The 21,726-nt window shown below is 48.8% G+C and overlaps 1 protein-coding gene across 1 annotated transcript in view; it reads left to right on the top strand.

Moving 5' to 3' along the window:
- Positions 1-16,916, top strand: part of LOC128584234 (LHFPL tetraspan subfamily member 7 protein-like) — a 169,789-nt gene extending 152,873 nt beyond the window's left edge. Inside the window, exons 3-5 of the mRNA XM_053589294.1 lie at positions 13,160-13,377; positions 14,250-14,388; positions 16,336-16,916. Of these exons, the coding sequence (XP_053445269.1) occupies positions 13,160-13,377; positions 14,250-14,388; positions 16,336-16,604 (626 nt within the window). The 3' untranslated portion in view covers positions 16,605-16,916. The remainder of the gene's footprint in view (positions 1-13,159; positions 13,378-14,249; positions 14,389-16,335) is intronic.
- The last annotated feature ends 4,810 nt before the right edge of the window (positions 16,917-21,726 follow it).

Raw genomic sequence — 21,726 nt, 5'->3', positions numbered from 1 at the left:
AGAGTGCCAGCCCTAGGTGCCGGAGGTGGTGGGTTCAAACCCAGCCCCGGCGAAAAAAAATGCAAACAAAAAAAAAAGAAAGAAAGAAAGAAAAAGGATTTGAAAAAGTTGGTTTAGTAGCATGAGAAGAATTAAACTGTAAGTTGTTGCTCAAAGGAAAGGAAAGGAAAATATAGACCATCTACACTAGTTTGAATACCATTAATCCAGAAGTTTTTGATAATTTAATCTGAATTAATTAACATTTAACTATTAAATAAGCAGATGAATTATAAAGAATAAATACATTTAAGAATATAAAATATTAAAGAATATTAAATATTTAATATAAGAACATGATATTAAAATCATATAGAAATGATTTAATTTAATCATATATTAAATATATATATTTAAGAGAATAGGCTGGCAGTGAGGATTTCATAGCAGAAATTACTATACTCTTATTGAAAATAGTTGTTTAAGGACAGGTGCAGTGGCTCACACCTGTAATCCTGGCACTCTGGGAGTCCAGGGTAGGAGGATCCCTTGAGCTCATGTGTTCGAGTGCAGCCTAATTGAGAGTGAGACTCCCTGGGGAATCTTCCCTGGCAAGGGGAAGGAAGGAGGCGCCAATGTCTAGGGATGAAGGCATGTTTGTCCAAGAGCCTTGATGGATTAGTAGCAAGAAAGCCAGGCCAGGGGAGAAGGCTTGTCCAAATGTCCTGGTTACTGATTAGCCAAATCTCAGAGATTCTCTCTGCAAGGGGGGAATCAGAGGGGCAATTAACCCATTTGAAAGAAAGGTCAAGATAAATACTTCTCTAATCCTGCAGTTTAAAAAGATAGCAAGTTGGGTTTCTGGAGCCTTCACTGGCTTACTGGAGAGCAACCCCAGAGGATGGGACATGAAAAGGAAGGGCTAGAACAAGAGAGGCACTAATATTTATAGAACCCTTACTATAGAATCATAGGGATCCATCCACCAGCCCCCTAGAAGAGGAATTGTGACCCTCCCCCTTCCCTAAGCCCATTTTGTCCAGGGAGGAAATCTGGTCTCAGATAGGTTAAGTGCTTTCCCAAGGTCACGAAGAAGCTGCAAAGAAAAAGCTTTTTCTTCATGCAACAGGTACAGCCTTTTCCTTGCAAAAGGTAATGGCTGCTCCGGGCTAGAGAAAGTTCAGGCCTGACCGGCAGGAAGCCCTGACCGGCAGGAAGCCCTGTGACCTAGCGCCTGCGGAGGTCACAGGCAAGCCGGCTCCAGGACAGAGAGCAGGGTTTCAGGGCGCGGTGCCCCTGCTCCCAGACGACTGTGTGCCAGTAGGGTGTGAAAAGGTCAGGCTGGGGTGGGGGTCAATGGGCAGCTTCCCTTCCCAGGGGCCCACCCGTGTCCCCGGGCGGCGCTGCCACCCAGGCGGGGACCACGCCGGCCTGCCTGCACGCAGGCCACTGCCTGAATCCCAGCCGGGCGCCTCTGCCCACAGAAGACCAGCGCAGCGGAGCGCAGGCCTGATCCCGAGGACGCGGCCACAGCCCAGGCGTCGGGGACTCCAATCGCTGCCCTTCTCATGCCCCCGGTTGTCCCTGTGCTCCCTTCTCCCGGGGCTCAGTCTCGCTCGTCGCACTAACGCCCCACTGTCCACCTCCGGGGCCTTCAACCCGCACAGATGTCTAGATCCTAGCAGCGCCAAGCTGGGTATCCCAGATCCCCAGCGATCCCTCAGCTCCCGGCCACCAGATCTGCTTTTGGAATCCACTCTCAAGGATCAGACCGGCGTAGGAGAGACGGGGATCCTCTCGCTCCCCGCCCGGAATCACTCTACGCCCTCACTCCTGGCTGGGGATCCAGGGGGACCCCAGGCCGCCGCCGCCTGATCCCCTTCTTGGATCGACTCTCTAGTCGCCAGCCAGATGGCGCGGGATCCATTGGATGCCCTGTGCGGGATCTTCCCGCGGGATCCATTCCCAAGTCTCGGGAAACAGATTCTCTGACTTGCAACCAGAATCCTCCCTCCCAGCGGATCCAGAGCCCAGAGAGATCCTCCGGGTCCCCGCCTCTTCCCTGGCCAACTTTGCCAACTTTTCTCTCGGGGCCCCGGCCGAGCAGAAACTTGGCAGCCTTCCCCCTCGGCTGCCTCCCCTGACTCCTGGTGGGTCAGGACTGGGGGCAACTGGCCAGCCCCCACCCCCGGCGACCGCTGAGCAACCTACCCTGCAGCCGTTTCCGGCCCGCGCCGCGCCGCGCCGCCACCTGCCCGCAGCCCGCGGCACCTGCCCGCGCCGCCAGCGGCCCTGCGCAGCCCAGCCTGCTGGGGGCGGGGCCTGGGGCAGGGAAGCGCCCCCGTCGCCATGGGAACTGCGGCGGCGGCGCCTGCGCGGAGGGGCTCCGGATGGAGCACTGCTCATAGGACCCGAGCCACTGCCTTGCGCCTGGGCCTGGGGACTGTCCGGCGGGTCAGAGGTCGGGAGTCTTCCCGGGACACACCAGCCGGAAGCTCTCTCGCCCCTCGAATCCCGACCCTGGTGTGTCCGACTAGGAACGTCACTTAACGGTCCCCGGAGTATCCGCAGGCACCATCTAGGTCTGCGCCCCGCAAAGCCTAAGGCAGCCCGGCGCTTGGTAAAGTCTGATCCAGCGAATCGCCGGGGCTGCGGGCGCCTGCCCGGGAGCGGCAAGGTCTGCGCGAGGCGTTGGCGCCCCCTCGCGGCAAGCACAGGCGCCTACCGTGTGAGAAGCCTCCTGCTGTTGTGCTAGGGTAAGGGTTGTGGGGTCATGGCTATAGAGACTTGCGGACGAGTTGACAGAATCATAGGTCACCCCTGGAACAGAAAATGCCTGTTCTGATATCCTTTACAAATTTCATTCAACAGATCTTTATTAAGCACTTACTGTACATCGGGTGCTGGAGACATAGCGGTGAAGCTGCTGGCAAGATCCAGGCTTTGTGAAGCTTACAAATATTGAAAAAAACAGGGCGGCGCCTGAGGCTCAGTGAGCAGGGCGCCGGCCCCATATACCGAGGGTGGCGGGTTCAAACCCAGCCCCGGCCAAACTACAACAAAAAAATAGCTGGGCGTTGTGGCGGGCGCCTGTAGTCCCAGCTGCTCGGGAGGCTGAGGCAAGAGAATTGCCTAAGCCCAGGAGTTGGAGGTTGCTGTGAGCTGTGGCCATGGCACTCTACTGACGGCAATAAAGTGAAACTCTGTCTCTACAAAAAAAAAAAAAGAAAGAAAAGAAAAGAAAAAAACAATTGCATGAGTAAATGGAGTTGCATTTGTGACATGTCCTCCTAAGGAAGATGTGCAAAGCATGAATAACCAGAGGCCCTAAAATCATATGTGCCTTTATTGTAAGTCGGCTGGATTTCACTAAAGAGAGAGAAAAAAAACTTCACATTGTGTGGCTTCAGAATTGACAGGAGCCCTTTTGCCTCATCTTTCTCCTAAGTTGTTGAGGTATGTTGTGTGTGTGTGTGTGGCACAAGGGCGGCTCCCGTTGCACATCCTTTTCCACCACAACCTTTTTGAAGTTGGGATCTCCACCCCCATTTTATCAACAGCCTGAGGCTCCCTAGCAGACTCTCCCATAGTGATGAAATCCAGAAATGGTGGGGGTGGTGAGGCAGAGGCTTCATCAAGTCTTTTATGTTTTAGGACGGTCTCCTTTATCATCTGGATATCTTGAGCATAATAATGGATAGGACCAAACCCAGTGGCTTTTACCTATGACTGCCACTTCCAAGAGAAGTCTGTGAGGTCAGGAACGAATTGAAAATTAAAATCCCTCAAATCCACCTTAAGTGGTGCTTTTATATGGTACATGTATGTTAGTTACATGAGCAAAGATAAATCATTTATTGTCTGCTCTTCTCTCTAGAACTTCTCAAGGAGAGACTTTTGTCTCTTATTCACTCCCCTGATTTCCAGTGCCTAGAGCAGAGCTCCACACACAGTAGGTGATGGATGAATAGATGCTGGGTGCATGAATAACCTGCTGCTCCTTCTCCTCCCTAACTTTAGAGCAGGGGTGTCCAACCTGTGGCCCCTGAGCCGCACACTGATCTCGTGAGGACTTTTTTTGCTTGTCTGTGGTATTGCAAAGTATGCCGGACCTTTTTCTTTTGCTAATCAGCTCTCCCTAGTGCTTGTGTATATACTGTATGGCCAGAGAAGAAGTTCCAATGTGTAATAGAGAAAAGACAAGGTTGGACGCACCTGCTAGAGAACTTCTTATCTCTGGTGGGAAAATTCCCATGAACAAGAATAAGTGGGCTGAAGGTTCTGCTTAACTAAATATTCCATGTTTCTCAGACAACTGAGTTTTCTGTCATGGCACTTTCTATCTCAGAACATAAACACTGAAGGGAATTAGTCATCCTTCCACCTCTCCCTAAGGCCCATTCCTCACCCTTGCAAGGCCCCCAAACCCAGATGTGTCCCCAGCCTTGACCACCTGCCCAAAAAGATATCCTCCAGCCCAGTCCAGTGTTTCAGCTTTTCCATCCCTCTCCAGCTTTGGGTGGGTGTGTGTGTCCAGAAGTGCCAAACTACAACTCCCAGCGTCCTCCTGGCCCCAGAAAGGGTGGTTCTTCCTAGTTCAGCTTGGCCTTAGCGGGCTCCCCCTGCATTCCTGTGTGCTCCCTCTCAGTGATTGTACCCTGATCAAAGAGGTGTCAGGTTGTACACTGTTTCTACAGCCACTACCCCCGCCCCTCCTGTCAGCTCTGGATTTTCTCTTCCTGAGGACAGAAGGCAATGCCACCACCCAGAGCCCTTCCCAAACCTCTTTTCTATGCCCTTCTGTCCCCTTCTCCAGGAAATCTGTCCTGATTAGACTGCCTGTTCTCAGAATCTTTGGCAGCTCTGCCCAGTAGAATTTTCTGCAGTGATAGAGGTGTTCTATGTCTGCACAGTCCAACATTGCCCACAAATGACTATGGAGCACTGGAAATGAGGTCAGCGGAACTGAGGAAATAAATCTTAAATTTTGTTTCATTTTAATTAATTTAAATAGTCACATGCCGCCATAGCTACTGTATTGAATTGTACAGCTCCACAACCCACACGCTCCTTGGCAGAGACCACGTTTATGCATTTCTTTTCTTTTTTCTTTTCTTTTTTTTTGCAGTTTTTGGCCGGGGCTGGGTTTGAACCCACCACCTCTAGCATATGGGGCTGGCGCCCTACTCCTTTGAGCCACAGGTGCTGCCCGTTTATGCATTTTTGTTGGTGCATATTTATCCATTTTGTTTTTCCTGTAATTTACCTGGTTCATGAGAGGGAGAGCCAGTATATTTGAAATGTTTTCCCTCAACACAAATCCTTTGCCCACGCCATGCCCTCTGCTAATAATACTTTGCCCTGGGGCGGCACCTGTGGCTCAGTGGGTAGGGCGCCGGCCCCATATACCGAGGGTGGCGGGTTCAAACCCGGCCCCGGCCAAACTGCAACCAAAAAATAGCTGGGCGTTGTGGTCTTGTAGTCCCAGCTACTCGGGACGCTGAGGCAAGAGAATCACTTAAGCCCAGGAGTTGGAGGTTGCTGTGAGCTGTGTGAGGCCACTGCACTCTACCGAGGGCCATAAAGTGAGACTCTCTCTCTCTACAAAAAAAAAAAAAGAATACTTTGCCCTCTGCCTGTCCACCATCTGGTTAACAACTACATGTCCCTCAGACCTTAGATTCTTCCTCTGAAACACCATCCCTGACTACCAAGACTGATTAGGTGTCACAGCCTCTTAGTCTTGTGCACCCCCCTCCTCCATTAAACTCTGATTATACTGAGTATAATTTCACAATTACTTCTCTCTCACTTTCTAGGTCCTTGAGGGCAGAGACTAGCATAGTACCCGAAACCCAGTTGACAATATTCATGGCAATCAATGTTAAAAAAGTGTTTTCACATGATAGGACCTAGTGCCTGATTCAGTAATGATACTAATGAAAGTACTTAGCTTGTGCTGTCTTGTTAAATACCACAACACCTGTGAAAGATGCTGCACTATTATCTCCCTTTTATAGATGAAGGATCAGAAGCTCAGAGAGGTTAAGAAAGTTGCTCAAGGTCACACAGCTAGTATCTCAGTCTGATCCCTGGAAAACAGAGCCTAAGGCAATATGTGCTAATGCTTTCTTGGAGATGTAATCCCAGCCCAGCAAGGGTAAAGGGAGAGAAAAGAAAGGAGAGAAATACAAGACATGCCTTAGTGGGCTGGCCACAGTGTCTCCACAAAACACTGCTGGAGTTCCTCCATTCACGGTGTCTCTGGATAAGCCATGTGAAACAGACCACTGCAGAAATGAAGGGAAAACAGACTATTGCAGAGATGAAAAGTGTCATGGGCTGATACCTCTCACCACTTGTTCACCATTAGTCATGGTTGGGCCCAGCTGCTTCTCACAGCTGGGTTGCGTTGCCTTCACCTCCAGGAAGCCACAGGGATAGCCAGTTCCATGCACAGCTTCACCTGAGCCTGGAAGAGGAGGTTCTAAAGCTCCCTCCTTCAAAGGGTCCAGGCAGGTCAGCTTGGTTGACACCCGAGGGTGTTGGGAGCCTGAGCCATGATGCAGGCCACCTCGCTTCAGGCCTAGCTGGCCATGCGGCTGCAGCAACTGATCCAGAATGCCTGCAAGGGGAGGGGAGGGGAGGGGAGGCTGGATTGTGTCCAATGCTGCTGGGAGGCCAGGAAGGCCACAGCTGGGCACAGCTGAGTGGTGCACCAGTAAACCTGACACAGCTAGTAAACCTCAAAACTGACATGTGGTTTAGGCTGAATCCAAATCCCTTCAACAACAAATAGCGATTGAAAGGAGAAAAAATAAATGAATGATGGAATAAGTGGGAGGAAAAATTAATAAATGAATGATGGAATGAGTGGGAGGAAACCGTGACAGTCATCACTCCAGATGCCCTCATTTTACAGGTGGAGAAACTGAGGCCCAGAGAGGCAGAGATGCCCCAAACCAGGGCACACCGAATGTAGGTGGAAGAGCTGGGACTTGAGCCTGTGTCTGAGGCTTCACTCAAGTTTTCTGCACGTAACTTGCTGGAGCCTCCTGCTTCTGACAGCACCAGCTCAAGTCATACCACCATTTCCTGAACATTGTTCTCACCAGCCCCGCATCCATTCCCCCTCCTCTGCTAACAGCACCTCAGTTTTCTTCCTGGGAATGACCCCATTCCCCACACTCAGTCCATGTGGTTTAGGGAGGTGAGCCTCATGGCATTCCTATGCTACCAGAATTCCCAAACCTCAAGCCCCAATGCTATGCCCCAGGACCTAGGTCAGGCCAATCAGAACATCCCATTTTCTTGGACGCATGATTGGTCCATGGCTGAGCATGTGATCCACATCTGACAGAGTTCATCACAGCACTTGCTGTAACTGCAAAGAAGAGCAACCCTTTCTTTTCTCTAGGGTTGCTGAGTCTAGGAATGTCAGCCTGGAGCCACTGATGGCCAACACAGTTAGAAAGGATCTGCCTAAGAATAAAGCCAACCAAGCAAAACACAGAGCAGAGAGAGAGATCCTGAAGATATTGCTTATTTACCTGGATCCTGCTGTGCCTGAATCCAGTCATATCAGAGAATGTTCAGTTATGTGAGCCAATAATTTTTCATTTCTCCTTGAGCCAGTTTGAGCTGCACTTCATCTCTTGCAGTAAAAGACAAGACAAGCACCTGGTCTGTGCCAAGTATTATGTGGATGGATGCTGGGAATAAAGACGTTTAAGATACAGTGTCTGACTCTGGGAGTTCCATAGCAGGAGAAGCTTCAAGAAACTGGGTATAGGCGAAACTTACTAAATGCAGAATACAAATGCCTACTTATAGTAACTAAAAAAATGCCATGAAGGCTACGTTGAACAGTTTGATGAGAATTTTTCAGATTGTATATGAAACCATCACGTTGTACCCCTTGATTGTACTGATGTACACAGCTATGATTTAACAATAAAAATAAATAAATTAAAAAAAAAAAGAAAGAAATGCAAAGGTAGACTCAGCGCCTGAGGCTCAGTGGCTAGGGCACCAGCCACATACACCAGAGCTGGCGGGTTCGAACCCAGCCTGGGCCTGCCAAACAACAATGACAACTACAACCAAAAAATAGCCGGGTGTTGTGCTGGGCGCCTATATCCCAGCTACTTGGGAGAGTCGCTTAAGCCCAAGACTTGGAGGTTGCTGTGAGCTGTGACGCTACAGCACTCTACCTAGGGCAACATAGTGAGACTCTGTCTCAAAAAAAGAAACAAACAAAAGAAATGCAAAGATAAGTGCACGCAGTTCCCTGGACTAGAATTACCAGGGCGAAAGGTAGCGGAGAGAGTGGCAAAGTTTTCTCCAGCTGGTGCTTAATTGTAGCTCAGTTAATCCCTTTGTGTGACTTCTGCCCGGAAAACACAGTCTCCTCACCCCGTCCCCATTTGGGGCTGGCTTTTCCTTCTTTGCCCACCCAGAGTGAAAGGCTGGATTTAAGGAACTGGAAAGGACACAGGCACACACCCTCAGAACAGCTTATCACACACGCCCGGCTTTGTTCCGCAACCTGAATGTTTCCTCCAAAGGGAAAATAACCTTTTATGAGGTCACAGACTTGGGTCTAACGCCGGAGCCTGAGCAGGAGTGTCCACATTGGAGGGTCCTGACCTGAAGTGCGGGGAGTCTGGAGGGGAGAGTGATCTGCGCTCAGGATGGGGGAGGAGAGGAAACTGGAACAGCTCCAGGGGATAGTTCAAGGTCCATAATGGGCTGGGGGGGGGGCGGTCCATGAGCTCTGAAATTACAATAGTGTGTGTGTATGTGTGCACTGTGCGTTCTAATCTGCATAGGGAAAGCAAACATAGTTTTAAATCGTATTTTCAAAGGAAAGCACCACCTCCAAAAAATTAAGTCCCACGGGTCTAGGACATAGATTTAGTTCTGTACATGGGGAAACTGAGGCTCGGAGCCATCATAGAATTTGTTCCAAGGAGACACAGCCAACTTGTGACAAAGGCTGGAAGACAACCAGAATTGGACTGGCTGTGTAAGGGAGGCTCACACGAGAGGTGCAAGTCAATGTCCTCCCCAGGCCCAGCTTGGCCGTCTGTGGGTCTCAGCCTGGACAACACCTGGACCCCCCAGATTGGATCCAGTGCCCTTTCTCCATGCCTGCCCCCAGCATCACCCGGGCTTTCCTGTGGTCTGGAGCTGTGCCTGTATACATCTGTCCATACATCCAGACACGCACATACCTGCATACGACAGGCATATACCTGGACGTACCTGCTGATCAAAAGGCAGCAAAAGCACACAACTCAAGCTAGACTCATACCATGTCACACTCAGAGTCTCCCCCTCCCCTGGTGAACCCGTTCCTCCTGCAGGTGCCCCAGCTGGCGTAATGGTGGCTCCGCGGTCCCCTGTGCCCAGGTCAGACCCTAGAGGCGCGCTTGCCTCCCTGCTTTCCCTCCTGCCCGGAGCCACCCCGTCAGTACGTCTGGTCAACTTGACCTTTGTCCTTCACAATAGATTCAGAATCGGACCCCCTTTCCCTTGCCTGCCTTTCCTGCACCCTACTCTGATCCAGCCTTGTGGCTCACCTGACTTGACAAGGAGCTTTCTGAATGCTTCTCTCCAGCCTTCCCTTCTACCTGTTCCCCACCCAGGAGCCCGTCTTGTTCTGTCGCCCAGGCTGGAGTGGTGTTATCATACTCACTGCAGCCTCAAACTCCTGGGCTCAAGCGATCCTCTAGTCTCCTGAGTAGGTGGGACTACAGGTGTGCACCACCATGCCTGGCTAACTTTTAAAATGGTATTTTGTGTAGCGATGGGGGATTTTATTTTGTGTACGTTGTCCAGGCTCTCTCAACTCCTGGTCTCAAGTGATCCTCTCACCATGGCGTCTCAAAGTGCTGGAGTTGTAGGCATGAGCCACTGTGCTTGACGCAGAGTGCTCTCTCTAAAACTTAGGACAGGTCTCGTCATACCCCTGCCCACGACTGTCTACAGATTCTCCATCTCACTCAGAAATGAAAAGCCAAAGCCTGCAAGGCCCCCCGCTCTCTCAGTCCTCATCTTTTCCAGCCTCTGCCATGCCAAGCACCAGGGCCTTTGTACCTGCTCCATCTTCGGCCTGAAATATTCCTCCCTCCCTGACACCCCACCCTCAGGTCCCTGCTCAAAGTTCACCTTTTCTGTGGTTTTCCATGACCACTTCCCAATCACTCACTCTCTGCCTCCGTGCTTCATTTTTCTCTAGAGCACCATTAACATCCAGCATGTAATATACTGACTTGTTTATCTCCTTGCTGACTCTGTCCTTTGCTAGAAGGTAAGTTCCAGGAGGAGGGACTTTGTCTGTTTTCCTCACTGCCAAATCCCTAGCACCTAAAACAGTGCCTGGAACATAGTAGATACTCAGTAAGCATTTGTTGGATGGATGGATGGATGGACATATTGTTCTATCCTGTTTGTCTGTCTTGCCCACAAAACTCTAAACTCCTTGAAGTCAGGGACTACGTTCTGGTCATCACTGTATTCCCAGGGGTGGAGGGTTAAGGAGTCACACTGGGCTGGGCACGTCAAAGTAGAAGAAATGAATGATCAATCTGGTCTTTTAAAAACTGAGAACATGGAAGCCCAAGTCCCTATAGCAGCCACTTCTAAACTGAGTCACAGTTCTCCTCCTAAGATTCTGCCTGTAGCTGAATATGACTCTTCTAGAATCATCCATGCCCCCTAGACAGAGCGGGTGAGAGAGCTGACCATGTCGTAACCTTGGAAAGCCCTGAGAAACCACTGGAGTATTTGGCTTTTATTTTATTTTTTTTTTATTGGTATTTGGCTTTTAAATTAAACTTTAATACCACTTTGGGCTTAGGGCCCAGAGTTGGAGCCTGATTCCCTGAGTCCCAGCTCCACCACTTACTTCCTGAGCCTCAGTTTTATCATCTGTAAAATGGGAATGAGAATAACAGAATCTGCACTCATCAGGTGGCCATGAGGATTACATGCAAGAGGCACTGAAAGTGCTTAGAATGGGGCCTGTGAATGCTCAGGAATTGCTGACTGCTACTAAAAGTTAAGTACTGAGCAGGAGGAGAAAAGATTCAGTTCCTTTCAAGCTTCCCTTAGGTGGATTCCAGCTAATTGGAGCTTGGCCGGATGTGGTTTCAGGTTATTGCGCCTCATTTAGGTTTCTGGGCACCTGGACTGTTGGCATGATTTTCCCAGGTGACATTGAGCATTATCTAAAGAACAAAACTCCTTTCAAGGTCAGAAATGCCTAGAGGGCCACTGGTGTAGCCTGAGAGAGGCAAAACCACCAGCCTAGGTGTATTCAGCTATCCCCAGCTTCCTGGCTGGAATTACACCCCTCGGGATGCTACCAGCCCAAAGGAGAGGCTGATTTGAGTATAGAAGGGGAAAAAACAACAAAAACCATCCTCTCTCACTCAAGGGAGCACATCTCACTTGCTGGCAAGCAGCCAGGATGTTTTTCTAATCCCAGAGTAAAAAGCCCATGCAACTTGACCCTGACCTACCTTCTCAGGCTTATCTCTGCCCCTCTCCCTGCAACACACTTGCATTTTATTCCCCAGAACTATCACAACTCCCACTCCCATTTTCCAGAGAGTGTTAAATGGTGAGTATTCCCATTTTCTTAGCTCACACAGCTGGGAAGGGGACTATTCAGGCCTCTCTGCCTCTTTCCACCACATCACTCTGCTTGGTGATTCAGCCCAATACTCTCTGCCCCCAGAGATTTATAATCTTCTTGTACATATGGAGAAACTGAGGCCCAGGGCAATCTGGAACTTGTACCAGGTCCCACAGCTGGTAAATAAATAGTACAGGGCTGGTTGGCCTCCAAACCAAGAATTCTTGCCACATTTAAAGTGCTGGCCAGGCTTAGATTGATAAAGTGAAACCCAAGGTATATAACCCAGTGGTCTGGGAAGTCTGAGTGGATGCTCTTGGCATAGTTGGCAGGTAGCTGCTTTTGACCCCGGGAGTCTTTGGGCAGGCTTACCCCTCCAGGCCTCCCTTCCAGCCATCAATGACAGGCTTGCTGTTATCAAACTGCCTTCTAAGCTCAGACATGTCATTGGTGAACTGAATATTTATATCCTCCCCAAAATTTATGTGATGAAATCCTAACTCCTATGTGATGAAATCCTAACTCCTCCCCAAAATTTATGTGATGAAATCCTAACCCCTAAGGTTGCCCTTGGGCTCTGCCTATAGGAACCCGGACCAGGACGGGTGGAATAGGTATACTCATGACAACACAAACCCTAAAAACATTATGCTTAATGCCAGAAGTAGAAACCAAAGGTAAAACCTGAAGTCATACCATTTACATACGTGAGAAGTGCACATGTATTATACAACACCAATTTTGCAAAAATACCCCCAAACGCACATAAAAGAATTAACAGTGGTATTGGGCCGTGTGTGGTAGCTCACACCTGTAATCCTAGCACTCTGGGAGGCCAAAGCAGATGGATGGCTTGAGTTTAGGAGTTGGAGACCAACCTGAGTAAGATCAAAATCTCATCTCTACTAAAAATAGGAAAAAAAAACAAAACTAGCTAGGTGTAGTGGCACATGCCTGTGGTCCCAGTTCCTAGGGAGGCTGAGGCAAGAGGATTGGTCAAGCCCAAGAGTTTCAGGTTGCTGTGAGCTATGATGCCACAGCACTCTACCCAGGACAACAGAGTTAGACTCCGTCTCAAAAATAAAAAAAAGTCTTATTGATTAAGAGGCATTAGCTGTTGGACAGGGTGGCTGCTAGAAACAGCATTATGTGTGAATTTTAAAAAGGCATGCTCCCCCAAACCCCAGTAGAAGCATCCCTTTTGGGTAGAGAAGGCTTGATGGGCAGAAAGAATGAATGAATGAATGAAACATGAGAGGTGCCTTGTTGGACCAGTGATGATGATTTACCATGCAGAAGGTGGAGATCTGTTCAAAGGTCTGTAAGTGCTAACATTTATTCTATTCTACTTCCAGAAATTGTTAGGGCAAAGGGTCTCCCCCACCCAACTCCAGGCTCAAGGGGGAAGGGGGGGCTAATGTCCTAGGGTCTGTCCCTAGCAGCAGATTCCTGGCTGGGGTCAGGGGGATCTGCCAGTCCCTGTTTCACCTCTTGCCCTGGTGGTCTCTATTACTAATCTTGCTGGTTGAAACCTAGGTCAACAATACTCCCTAATGGTGAGCAGCGTGTGGGCAGCTCTGGGGCTGTCCCTTACCTGCATCTCAGCCCTCAGCCTCATCTCCCCTGCGTGGTTCCAGACACACACTTTCTCCTTTGGTGTCCTCACCTACTGCTCTTCGCCTCAAGGTGACAGCTGGAACCAGAGCTGTGTGACCTTCAGGTCCCTCAAGGATATTTCTGACTTTCCTTGGAAGGTGAGACCTGGGTTCACTGATTCCTGAGTCCTCTGGGGGCACAGTCCAACGCATCATGGGAGGGAAGCTCAGTGAATGGGATGTGAAGGGCCTTTCCTTGCTACCTGGGTGTCCCAGTGTCTGTGAACTCACCCTTAGTCTCTCCTATGAACTGAGACAGGTTCTCAAACCTGACAGCCTTTAAGAAACACCTGTAGATCTTTGCAAAAATGCCAAGTTCTGGGCTCCACCTGCATTCGCAAGGCAGTCACCTGCCCATACAGCACCTCTGTGCATAGGAAATAGCACCCCTTCTTCAGGACACTATACTGCCATCTGCTGGGAAATAGCTGTAATCAGTATGCAAATCTATGATAACCCCAAAGGTATCTCCTAGAGTTGCTCAGTGTACAACCTGTGCACACCTACCTGGCCACTGCTCTAAGCACTGTTAGGTTTAGAAATGAAAGCTAAGTCCCTGTTGTGATGCATGTTACCAAGAGCAACAATGGGGAAAATGGGTAAGGACTCCTAGTTTGGTACCTCTAAGGAAGAATGTATAGCCTTCAAAACTGATCATTGCAAAGGTGGTGTAACAACACCCACCAGGTGCCTTTCCTGGTGATCCTGACATGTAGCAGGTACTAAAGTTATGGTGTGGTAGCCAATCAGTCTGGATCTTAATTCTGGCTCTACCATTTAACTTGCTGTGTGTCCTTAGGCAAATGATGACAATTTCATGGACCTCTGTTTATATGTAAAATGGTTATAATAATAGAATAGACCTCATGGGGACATTGTGAGGACTCAGATGCTGGTCATTTAAGAAGCAGCAGCAGCATCCACTGGCCCCTGTCCCAGCAAAAACCCTTCCTCTTATTTCTCCCTGGCAGGTCTCAGCTGTGATGCTTCTCGGAGGCTGGCTGCTATTGGTCTTCAATGCAATTCTCCTCCTGTCCTGGGCCCTGGCCCCCAAAGGGCTGTGCCCAAGCAGGGTCAGTGGCCCAATGCCAGGGGTGCAGGCAGTGGCAGGTAAATACACCGGCACATATTTAAGTGCTGTAGACATATGGAATGAATGAGTGAATGAATGAATGAGCCTATGAACAGAGTCTGGACTTCTGGGTCAGACCTCAGAGATAAATCCGAGGATTGTCAACTATCTTGGTCCTGTAACAAGCCAGAAACTGAGGGAAAGAAGAGATGGCATCCCTAATGCCACCCATTCATGCCCTTACCCAACTCAGTCCTAATAATCTGTCCCCCTTGGGCCACCATGGTTGGGCAGGCATGTTGTGCACTACACAAAGATGCACATCCAAGAGCTCAGGAGATGCTCAAGCCTTGGCCATGCTGTACTTACTAGACTGTGAGCCTCAGGTGCTTTTCTCTAACTCACACATAGCTTTCGGATGCGGTGGCCTAAGTCTTGATTGCAACCCTCATTCAATTAATTCTCTCACCTGGATTATAGCAATACTCCACACGGGGCTCCCTGCTGCCACCCTTTCCCCCTGGAGTCTGTCTGCCACACGCTGGAAACTGAAATCGGATCATGCTAGTCAGCTCAACTTATCCACCCTCCAGTGGCTTCCCATCACCCTGAGAATAAAATCTAAACTCTTTTACCTGGCCTAAGATGGCTCACATGATCCTGCCCCCATTCCCTCTCCATCCGCATCTCCCCTACTCTGCCAGGCTCAGTGTGTTCCAGCCGTCCTGGTTTGCTCTGTTGTTCACACGCCCCATTTTTGCTTCCTCTGCCTGGAGTTCTCTTTCTCCAGATCTTCTCATATCTCACACCCCACTTCATTAAGGGCACTGCTCAGATATCACTGCCTCCACGGGGGGCTTCCGTGACCTCTAGTGAAGGGAGCTTCCCTCTCCTTATAATCTCCATCCTCTTACCTTGCTTTATCTATTTTTGCAGCACATCTTACTTACCTGAAATATCTTATCTACCTACTTGAATTTTGTCCACTCTTTTCCACTAAATGTCAGCTCCGTGAGAGTAAGGACATGTCTACGTGCCTTCTTATCACCAGGGCCTAGCACAGTGCTCCACACATCTTAGATATCCAGTAATTCCAAGTCACTGGAATTTGCTGAGTCAATGGGTAGAGATACGGTCCTTGCTCTAGGCTCTAGTGTCTAGTTGGCAGGGCTTGGGAGGATTAGGTGGTTACAACTCACTGGATATTTGGAACAACGTGGATGAGCGCAGGGTGGTAAGAAAAACTCCAGGAGGCATCTGACTCAGTGCATGCAGCATGTTGAGGCACGCTTCCTCAAGGAGGTATCTCTTGACCTGAGTGTGGAAGGATGGGTAGAAGTTAACCAGAGGACAAGGGCATTTCAGGTAATGGGAAGATCAGGGGCAAAGGCAGGGAGACAAGAGGGCAAGACATACACAGGGAACTGAAAGTGGGCCAGTGTGGCTGGAGACACCCGGGGAGGCTGTGGGGCATCCGACTCTTCTGTACCACCAGGAGTGCCTTGAGGCACGGAGGTGTCTGGTTCACTTCATTAGTATCATTAATGCCCACTACAGCACCGCTACAATTTTGAAGAATGAATGGATGAACTGATGGATGGATAGATGGATATTTTAGCACATGGATGGTGGGTGGATAGGGAAGATGGGTAGATTAGAAAATCACCAGATACATGGAAGATTAAGTGGGGGTCAAGTGGCTAAGTAGGCAGATGGATTAATGACCGGATAGGTGGGATGGAGGAATGGGGAGAAGTGGGTAAGATTATGGTTGAATGAATAGATGAGTGGATAGACAGGAGGGTAGAAGGGTAGCTGAGTGAGTGAGTGGATTGAAGGAGCGATGAGCCCCTAAATAAGTGAATGAATGGATGGGGAGGTGGTAGAGGGGTTGCTAGTGGGTGGATGAGTGAATCCTGGGATGGAAGGTTAGCCTGGTGCCCTTTGATTGACAACATAGTGGCTTTCCTTCCTGTCATTTTCAGCCACTGCCACCATTGCGGGCCTGCTGGTTTTCCCAGTCAGCCTGGCTTCCCCATTCGCCAAAGCAGTCTGTGAAGGCTCCTCTGTGTACCATGGTGGAAGGTGCCAACCAGGCTGGGGCTATGTGATTGCCATCTTCAGTGCAGTCCTGGCCAGCCTCCTGCCTGTGATCAGCTGGCCTCGTGTGACCATGACCAGCATCCAGGGGATGACCATCTTCTTCTCCAGCGACACAGAGAGAATCATCCTTATGCCGGAAATGAACAAATAAAAATCTCCCAGGAGAAGCAAAAAGAGTGCTAGATCTAGAGTTGTATGAAATGGTCACATAGCTAGTCTCAAATCCAAGCTCTACTGCTTCCTTGTGGTGTGACCTCAGGCAAGACCCTTCACCTCTCTGGACCCTAGTTTTTCCTTCTATAAAATCAAAGTTGAAATAATGCCTACCTCATGAGGTTGCTCTGAGAATTAACTCCAGTTTCTTTATATAAATAAAGCACTTCGCACCATGTCTGGCACACAACACTCAATAAATGTTAGCTACTATTATTATAATCTCTACCTCACAGGGTTGTGGTAGGAGTTAAATGTATTTATAAAAAGTGTCTAGGCCAATTCTGAGTATGTGGTTGTCACTTAAATATTTTATTTTATTATTTTACTTTCTTTTAGATAGAGTCTTGCTCTGTTGCCCTGGGCTAGAGTCCAGTGGCATCATCACAGCTCACCGCAACCTCAAACTCCTGGGTTCAAGTGATCCTCCTGCCTCAGCCTCCTCAGTAAGGATTCAGCTGGGACTAAAGGCGTGTGTCATCATGTCTGGCTAATTATTAAATCTTTTAATGGGAATGTACACTTTCTCTTTATCTTCCTTTCCTTTTTATAATGCCCCCTTTTTCTTGGAAAATTTGAAAATTATTCATTTCCCCATCAATTAGTAAGTGTCTATAAGTACAAGACTTTGTGTCAGTGTTGGGAAGGGGGATTGAGGAAGTTAAGGGCAAATAATCACAATGATGTGGAAACTTTTAGTTGGGGCACATGAAGCTCTTTACAGCCCAGTTCCAGCCACTCTCTTCAGCCTCTTTCTTGTCACCACCCAACCCCTGTGCCACTCCCTTCAGCCACAATGCACTGAGCTTTGGGAGGCCTCTCGATACCTCCGTATCTTTGCACGTGCTGCTTCCTCTGCCAAGGATGCTGCAGTCCACCTGTTAGTTTTGCCTGTCCTGACCCACTGCCCTCCTTTAGAAGTCCCAGTCTTCCCTGGGGGTTATTCTCTAGCCACAGGGTCTTTAAGGTGGACAAATGAACCCTCCAGGACATTCAGTCCTGGTCAGAATGATTGATTCATGGGCCCTATAGAAGCCTGCATGCCGGCATGGAGGAGAGCAGAACCATGAGATGGACCTCTAAGGACTGCATTTGAATACCTGGATCCAGCCATTCCTGAACTCTTCCTTGCAGGAGACAGGGTCATAGGCAGCTCCAGGCTGACCTCCCCCTAGCTTAACTGCCCCAGAAGAAAGAGTCAACTTCCTTTTCCTCTTCTGGTACATACTCATATAAGGAGGAGTCTGATTGGCCAGCACTGGGCATGTGCCCATCGCTGACACTGACTGGGAGAGGCATGCTGGCAGTCTCACTAGAAGGCCCATAATTATAGTGGAGTAGGTAGAGTTTCCTAAAGGGTGGGGGAAGGTGGTTGCTGGTACCAGAATTGAGGAAGGATGCTAAGCAGACAGAAGCAGTCAGTGGCCAGCTCTCTCTTTAAGGGAGGCTTTATTGTCCCTATTTCACAGAAGTGAAAATTGAGGCTCAGAGGTAAAGTCACTTGCCCTAGGCTGCACAGCAGATCAGTGGAAGAGCTGGGATGTGCACCCAGCAAAATAGCACCTGGATTTGCTCGCTCTGCCCCACACAACCAGCTCACCTTCATCAAACTCTTTTTGGCTTCAAATGCTCACCCAAGAATATCCATAAACACCCCCCGCCCCAGGAGTGATTCTATTACTCTGAAGACATACAAATAACAGAGAATGCACCTTGTATTTATCTTTCAGAAAGAATAATAAGCAAAAACAGAGTTTAAAAAAATTTTTTTGGTAAAGTAATAGAATAGCCAGAAAGCCACCACACAGCGTTCAAATGGATTACAAATGCAGCAGTTTATTTGGAATATCATTAGAAGCACCTCAGTGCAAATCGGTCTCATGAGGGACTGTTCCTTGAGCCCTAGGAAGTTTCCAGAACAAAGAACAGCAAGTGGAAGCCACCAAGTAGCAGCCCAAACTAAGGGCATGGTCACCTGTTGGCATTTGGTATGTGCTGCTTCCTCTCCTGTAATGGCCCCCGTGTTCCTTAATTTTCCATTTGAACTGTTTCAGCAATGCCAAAAGGTGTGATTCTCTACCCCATAAAGCAAAATCATTTACAGAAAGACTCCATCTTTATTTGGTAGTAGACAGAGACATTTCTCTATTATCTTCTTTTCATTAAAACAAGGGACACCTGTTGTTTGAAAGGAGCCCTGTACCTACAAAGTCTAGAAATCATCGTGCTCACAAATATGAAAAAAAAAAAAAAAGGCCAGGAAGATAGTGGAGGCTTCTTCTACCACATCCTAATGTAATGGAAAGTGTCCAGAACCGCACGCTCCTGTTACTGGAATTGTGCTAGGCTGACAGTCAGAAATGGATTATCAAGTTGGCACTTTAAAGAACCTCAAATTGTGTTCCTCTGGGGCAGTGTTTTTCAACCTTTTTTTTATCTTATAGCACACTTGAACCCTTAGTTAAACTTCCATGGCACACTTAAATTATGTTGATCCAAAAAAAGAGTAAAAAAAGAGAACACACTTATTGTGGTTTGAACTCCTTTCAAAAATAATTTAATGATCTTGAAAAATTTTTGAGGCACATCTAAGAAGCTTTCATAGCACACCAGCGGGCCGTGGCACACTAGTGGAAAATCACTGCTCTACAGTCTGTATCTGTCCTGGGAGCAAGCTGTTAATGTACCCAGTGGCTTGAAAGTAACGAAAAAAGGAGACCTGGGGGCCCTTTCCTGACTCAGCAGAATCAGAGACTCTGCAAACTGCAGACTCAGCATGGATGCTCCTCTTGCCAAGAATTGATGGCCTAACCACACCTAACTCCAGTGTTTCTTCAAGACTAGCCTTACAGGGCTCAGCGCTCACCCCCTTCTGAGTTCTCTGTAGTTTCAAAGACTCACTTTCTCTTAAGTTTCACAGATTCACCAGAATGGGTGGCACCAGTGCCTCAGTGAGTAGGGAGCCGGCCCCATATACCAAGGGTGGCGGGTTCAAACCCAGCCCTGACCAAACTGCAACCAAAAAATAGCCAGGCGTTGTAGTGGGCACCTGTCGTCCCAGCTAGGGAGGCTGAGGCAAGACAATTGCCTAAGCCCAAGAGTTGGAAGTCGCTGTGAGCTGTGATACCAGGACACTTTACCGAGGGCCACAGAGTGAGACTCTGTCTCTTAAAAAAAAAAAAAAGACAAAGACTCACCAGAAAACCTGAGATGGGAACTGTGGGGAAATGGGTTTCCAACGCTGTCCCCAGGGTTGCCGAGGGACCAGGGTTCCCCAGAAAAGGGGGCTTAGAACTAAATCCAGAACCAATGGAAGCGTCGTTATCCCATTTCATGGACGTGAAAACTAAGGCCACACAGCCATCGATAGCAGATCTGGAATCCCAAATCATGGCTCACCAAACATGTGGACAAGGATAAACAACATTTTAGTCAGTGCAGTGAGAAAGTCATTTTTATTTTAATTCTCCTTTAAGTCCTCCAAGAAGAAAGCCTCCTTGATTAATGGGTCTAATGTCTGTCAAACTCAAAAGAGTATCTGATAAGAAGAGAAGAAAATCTCCTTCTAGACACCTATAGTCCCAGCACTTTTCCAAGCTGACAGGGGAGGATCGCTTGAGGCCAAGAATTTGAGTCCAGCCTGGGCAAGATAGTGAGATTCCATCTCTATAAAAAAATAATAAAAACTAGCCAGGGGCAGTTGCACCTGTAGTCCCAGCAATGTGGGAGGCAGAGGCAGGAGGATGGCTTAAGCCCAGGAGTTTGAGGTTACAGTGAGTATCACTGCACTCCAGCCTGAGTGACAAAGTAAGACTCTTGTCTCTTAACAACCAAAAACATAAAAACCAACCCAAACTAAATTGCTTCCCACCACTGTTCCTGACTACACCCTCACCTCCCCTCCCCCTGGACTCCTGGGAGAGAAGGAGAGAAGGGAAGAAAGGCGATGAAAGAATATGGCTTACCATGGTTTCCACCCATTCTGCAATGGAAGGCGAGGGCCCCCCAAACTCTTTGTAGGAAAGGGCTTCTCAACTGCCCCATGACCCCCCTGTAAGCCAAAGGGAAAGCTCTAGTCTAGGCGAAAAGAAAGTAGATGGCTTAGAAGGGCCTTCCCCCTGCTGTCTTTTCCAAATGAAAACCAGCACAATTGGCTTGGTGCCTGTAGCACAGTGGTTACGGCGCCAGCCACATACACCAAGGCTGGTGGGTTCAAACCCGGCCCTGGGCCAGCTAATCAACAATGACAACTGCAACAAAAATTAGCTGGGCGTTGTGGCGGGCGCCTGTAGTCCCAGCTACTTGGGAGGCTGAGGCAAGAGAATCGCTTAAGCCCAGGAGTTGGAGCTTGCTGTGAGCTGTGATGCCACGGCACTCTACCGAGGGTAACATAATGAGACTATCTCAAAAAAACAAAAAAGAAAAGAAAATCAGCACAATTCAGGTAGAAAATGTGGGCACAAGACTCTATTCAAGTGCTCTTTGCTACAAGGAGAAGCAGAAGCAGGGGGAGAAGGAAGAGCAGGAAGAGGGAGGCAGTGGCGGCCACGACGCAGACGGCACCCGGGCACAGGACCGAGACCGCTCGATCCCCACTAGGTCAGGACAGTATGCCTCGTGAGTCAAGATGTATCTTCTCACGTCTACTTCAGATGCACGTGCTTAGGAAAGTCTGGACAAAAAGCAAAAATGTTCTCCTGGGATTTTTCCCTATAAAATACATTGTCAATAACCAGAGGCCAACAGTGCATGTAACCAGCCATTTGTGCACACACAACAGGTGCTCTGACGTTCCCCGGGTCTGGCAGTACCAGGTGGCTGTAAGCCATAGTGGAATCCTCCAGAAGGAGGGCCACATGGACCGAGTTAAGGATGAAGTCAGAGAAATGAGACTGGGGACCTCAAAGCACAGTCGGAACACCAGGACCCGTCTTTCTTCTGAGAAACTTCCCTCAGGAAGAAGCAAACCTTCCAACTAAGAGAGCCCCCAAATGGGCTGGATAAAGGACAAAGGCAAATCCCACTGGGCTGCTTCTGTGAGTGGCTTCACACTCAGCTCT

Source organism: Nycticebus coucang, chromosome 4 (genome assembly GCF_027406575.1).
Source record: "Nycticebus coucang isolate mNycCou1 chromosome 4, mNycCou1.pri, whole genome shotgun sequence".
Taxonomy (NCBI): domain Eukaryota; kingdom Metazoa; phylum Chordata; class Mammalia; order Primates; family Lorisidae; genus Nycticebus; species Nycticebus coucang.
The sequence above is the reverse complement of the archived record's forward strand: the minus strand, read 5'-3'. Positions and strand labels throughout refer to the sequence as shown.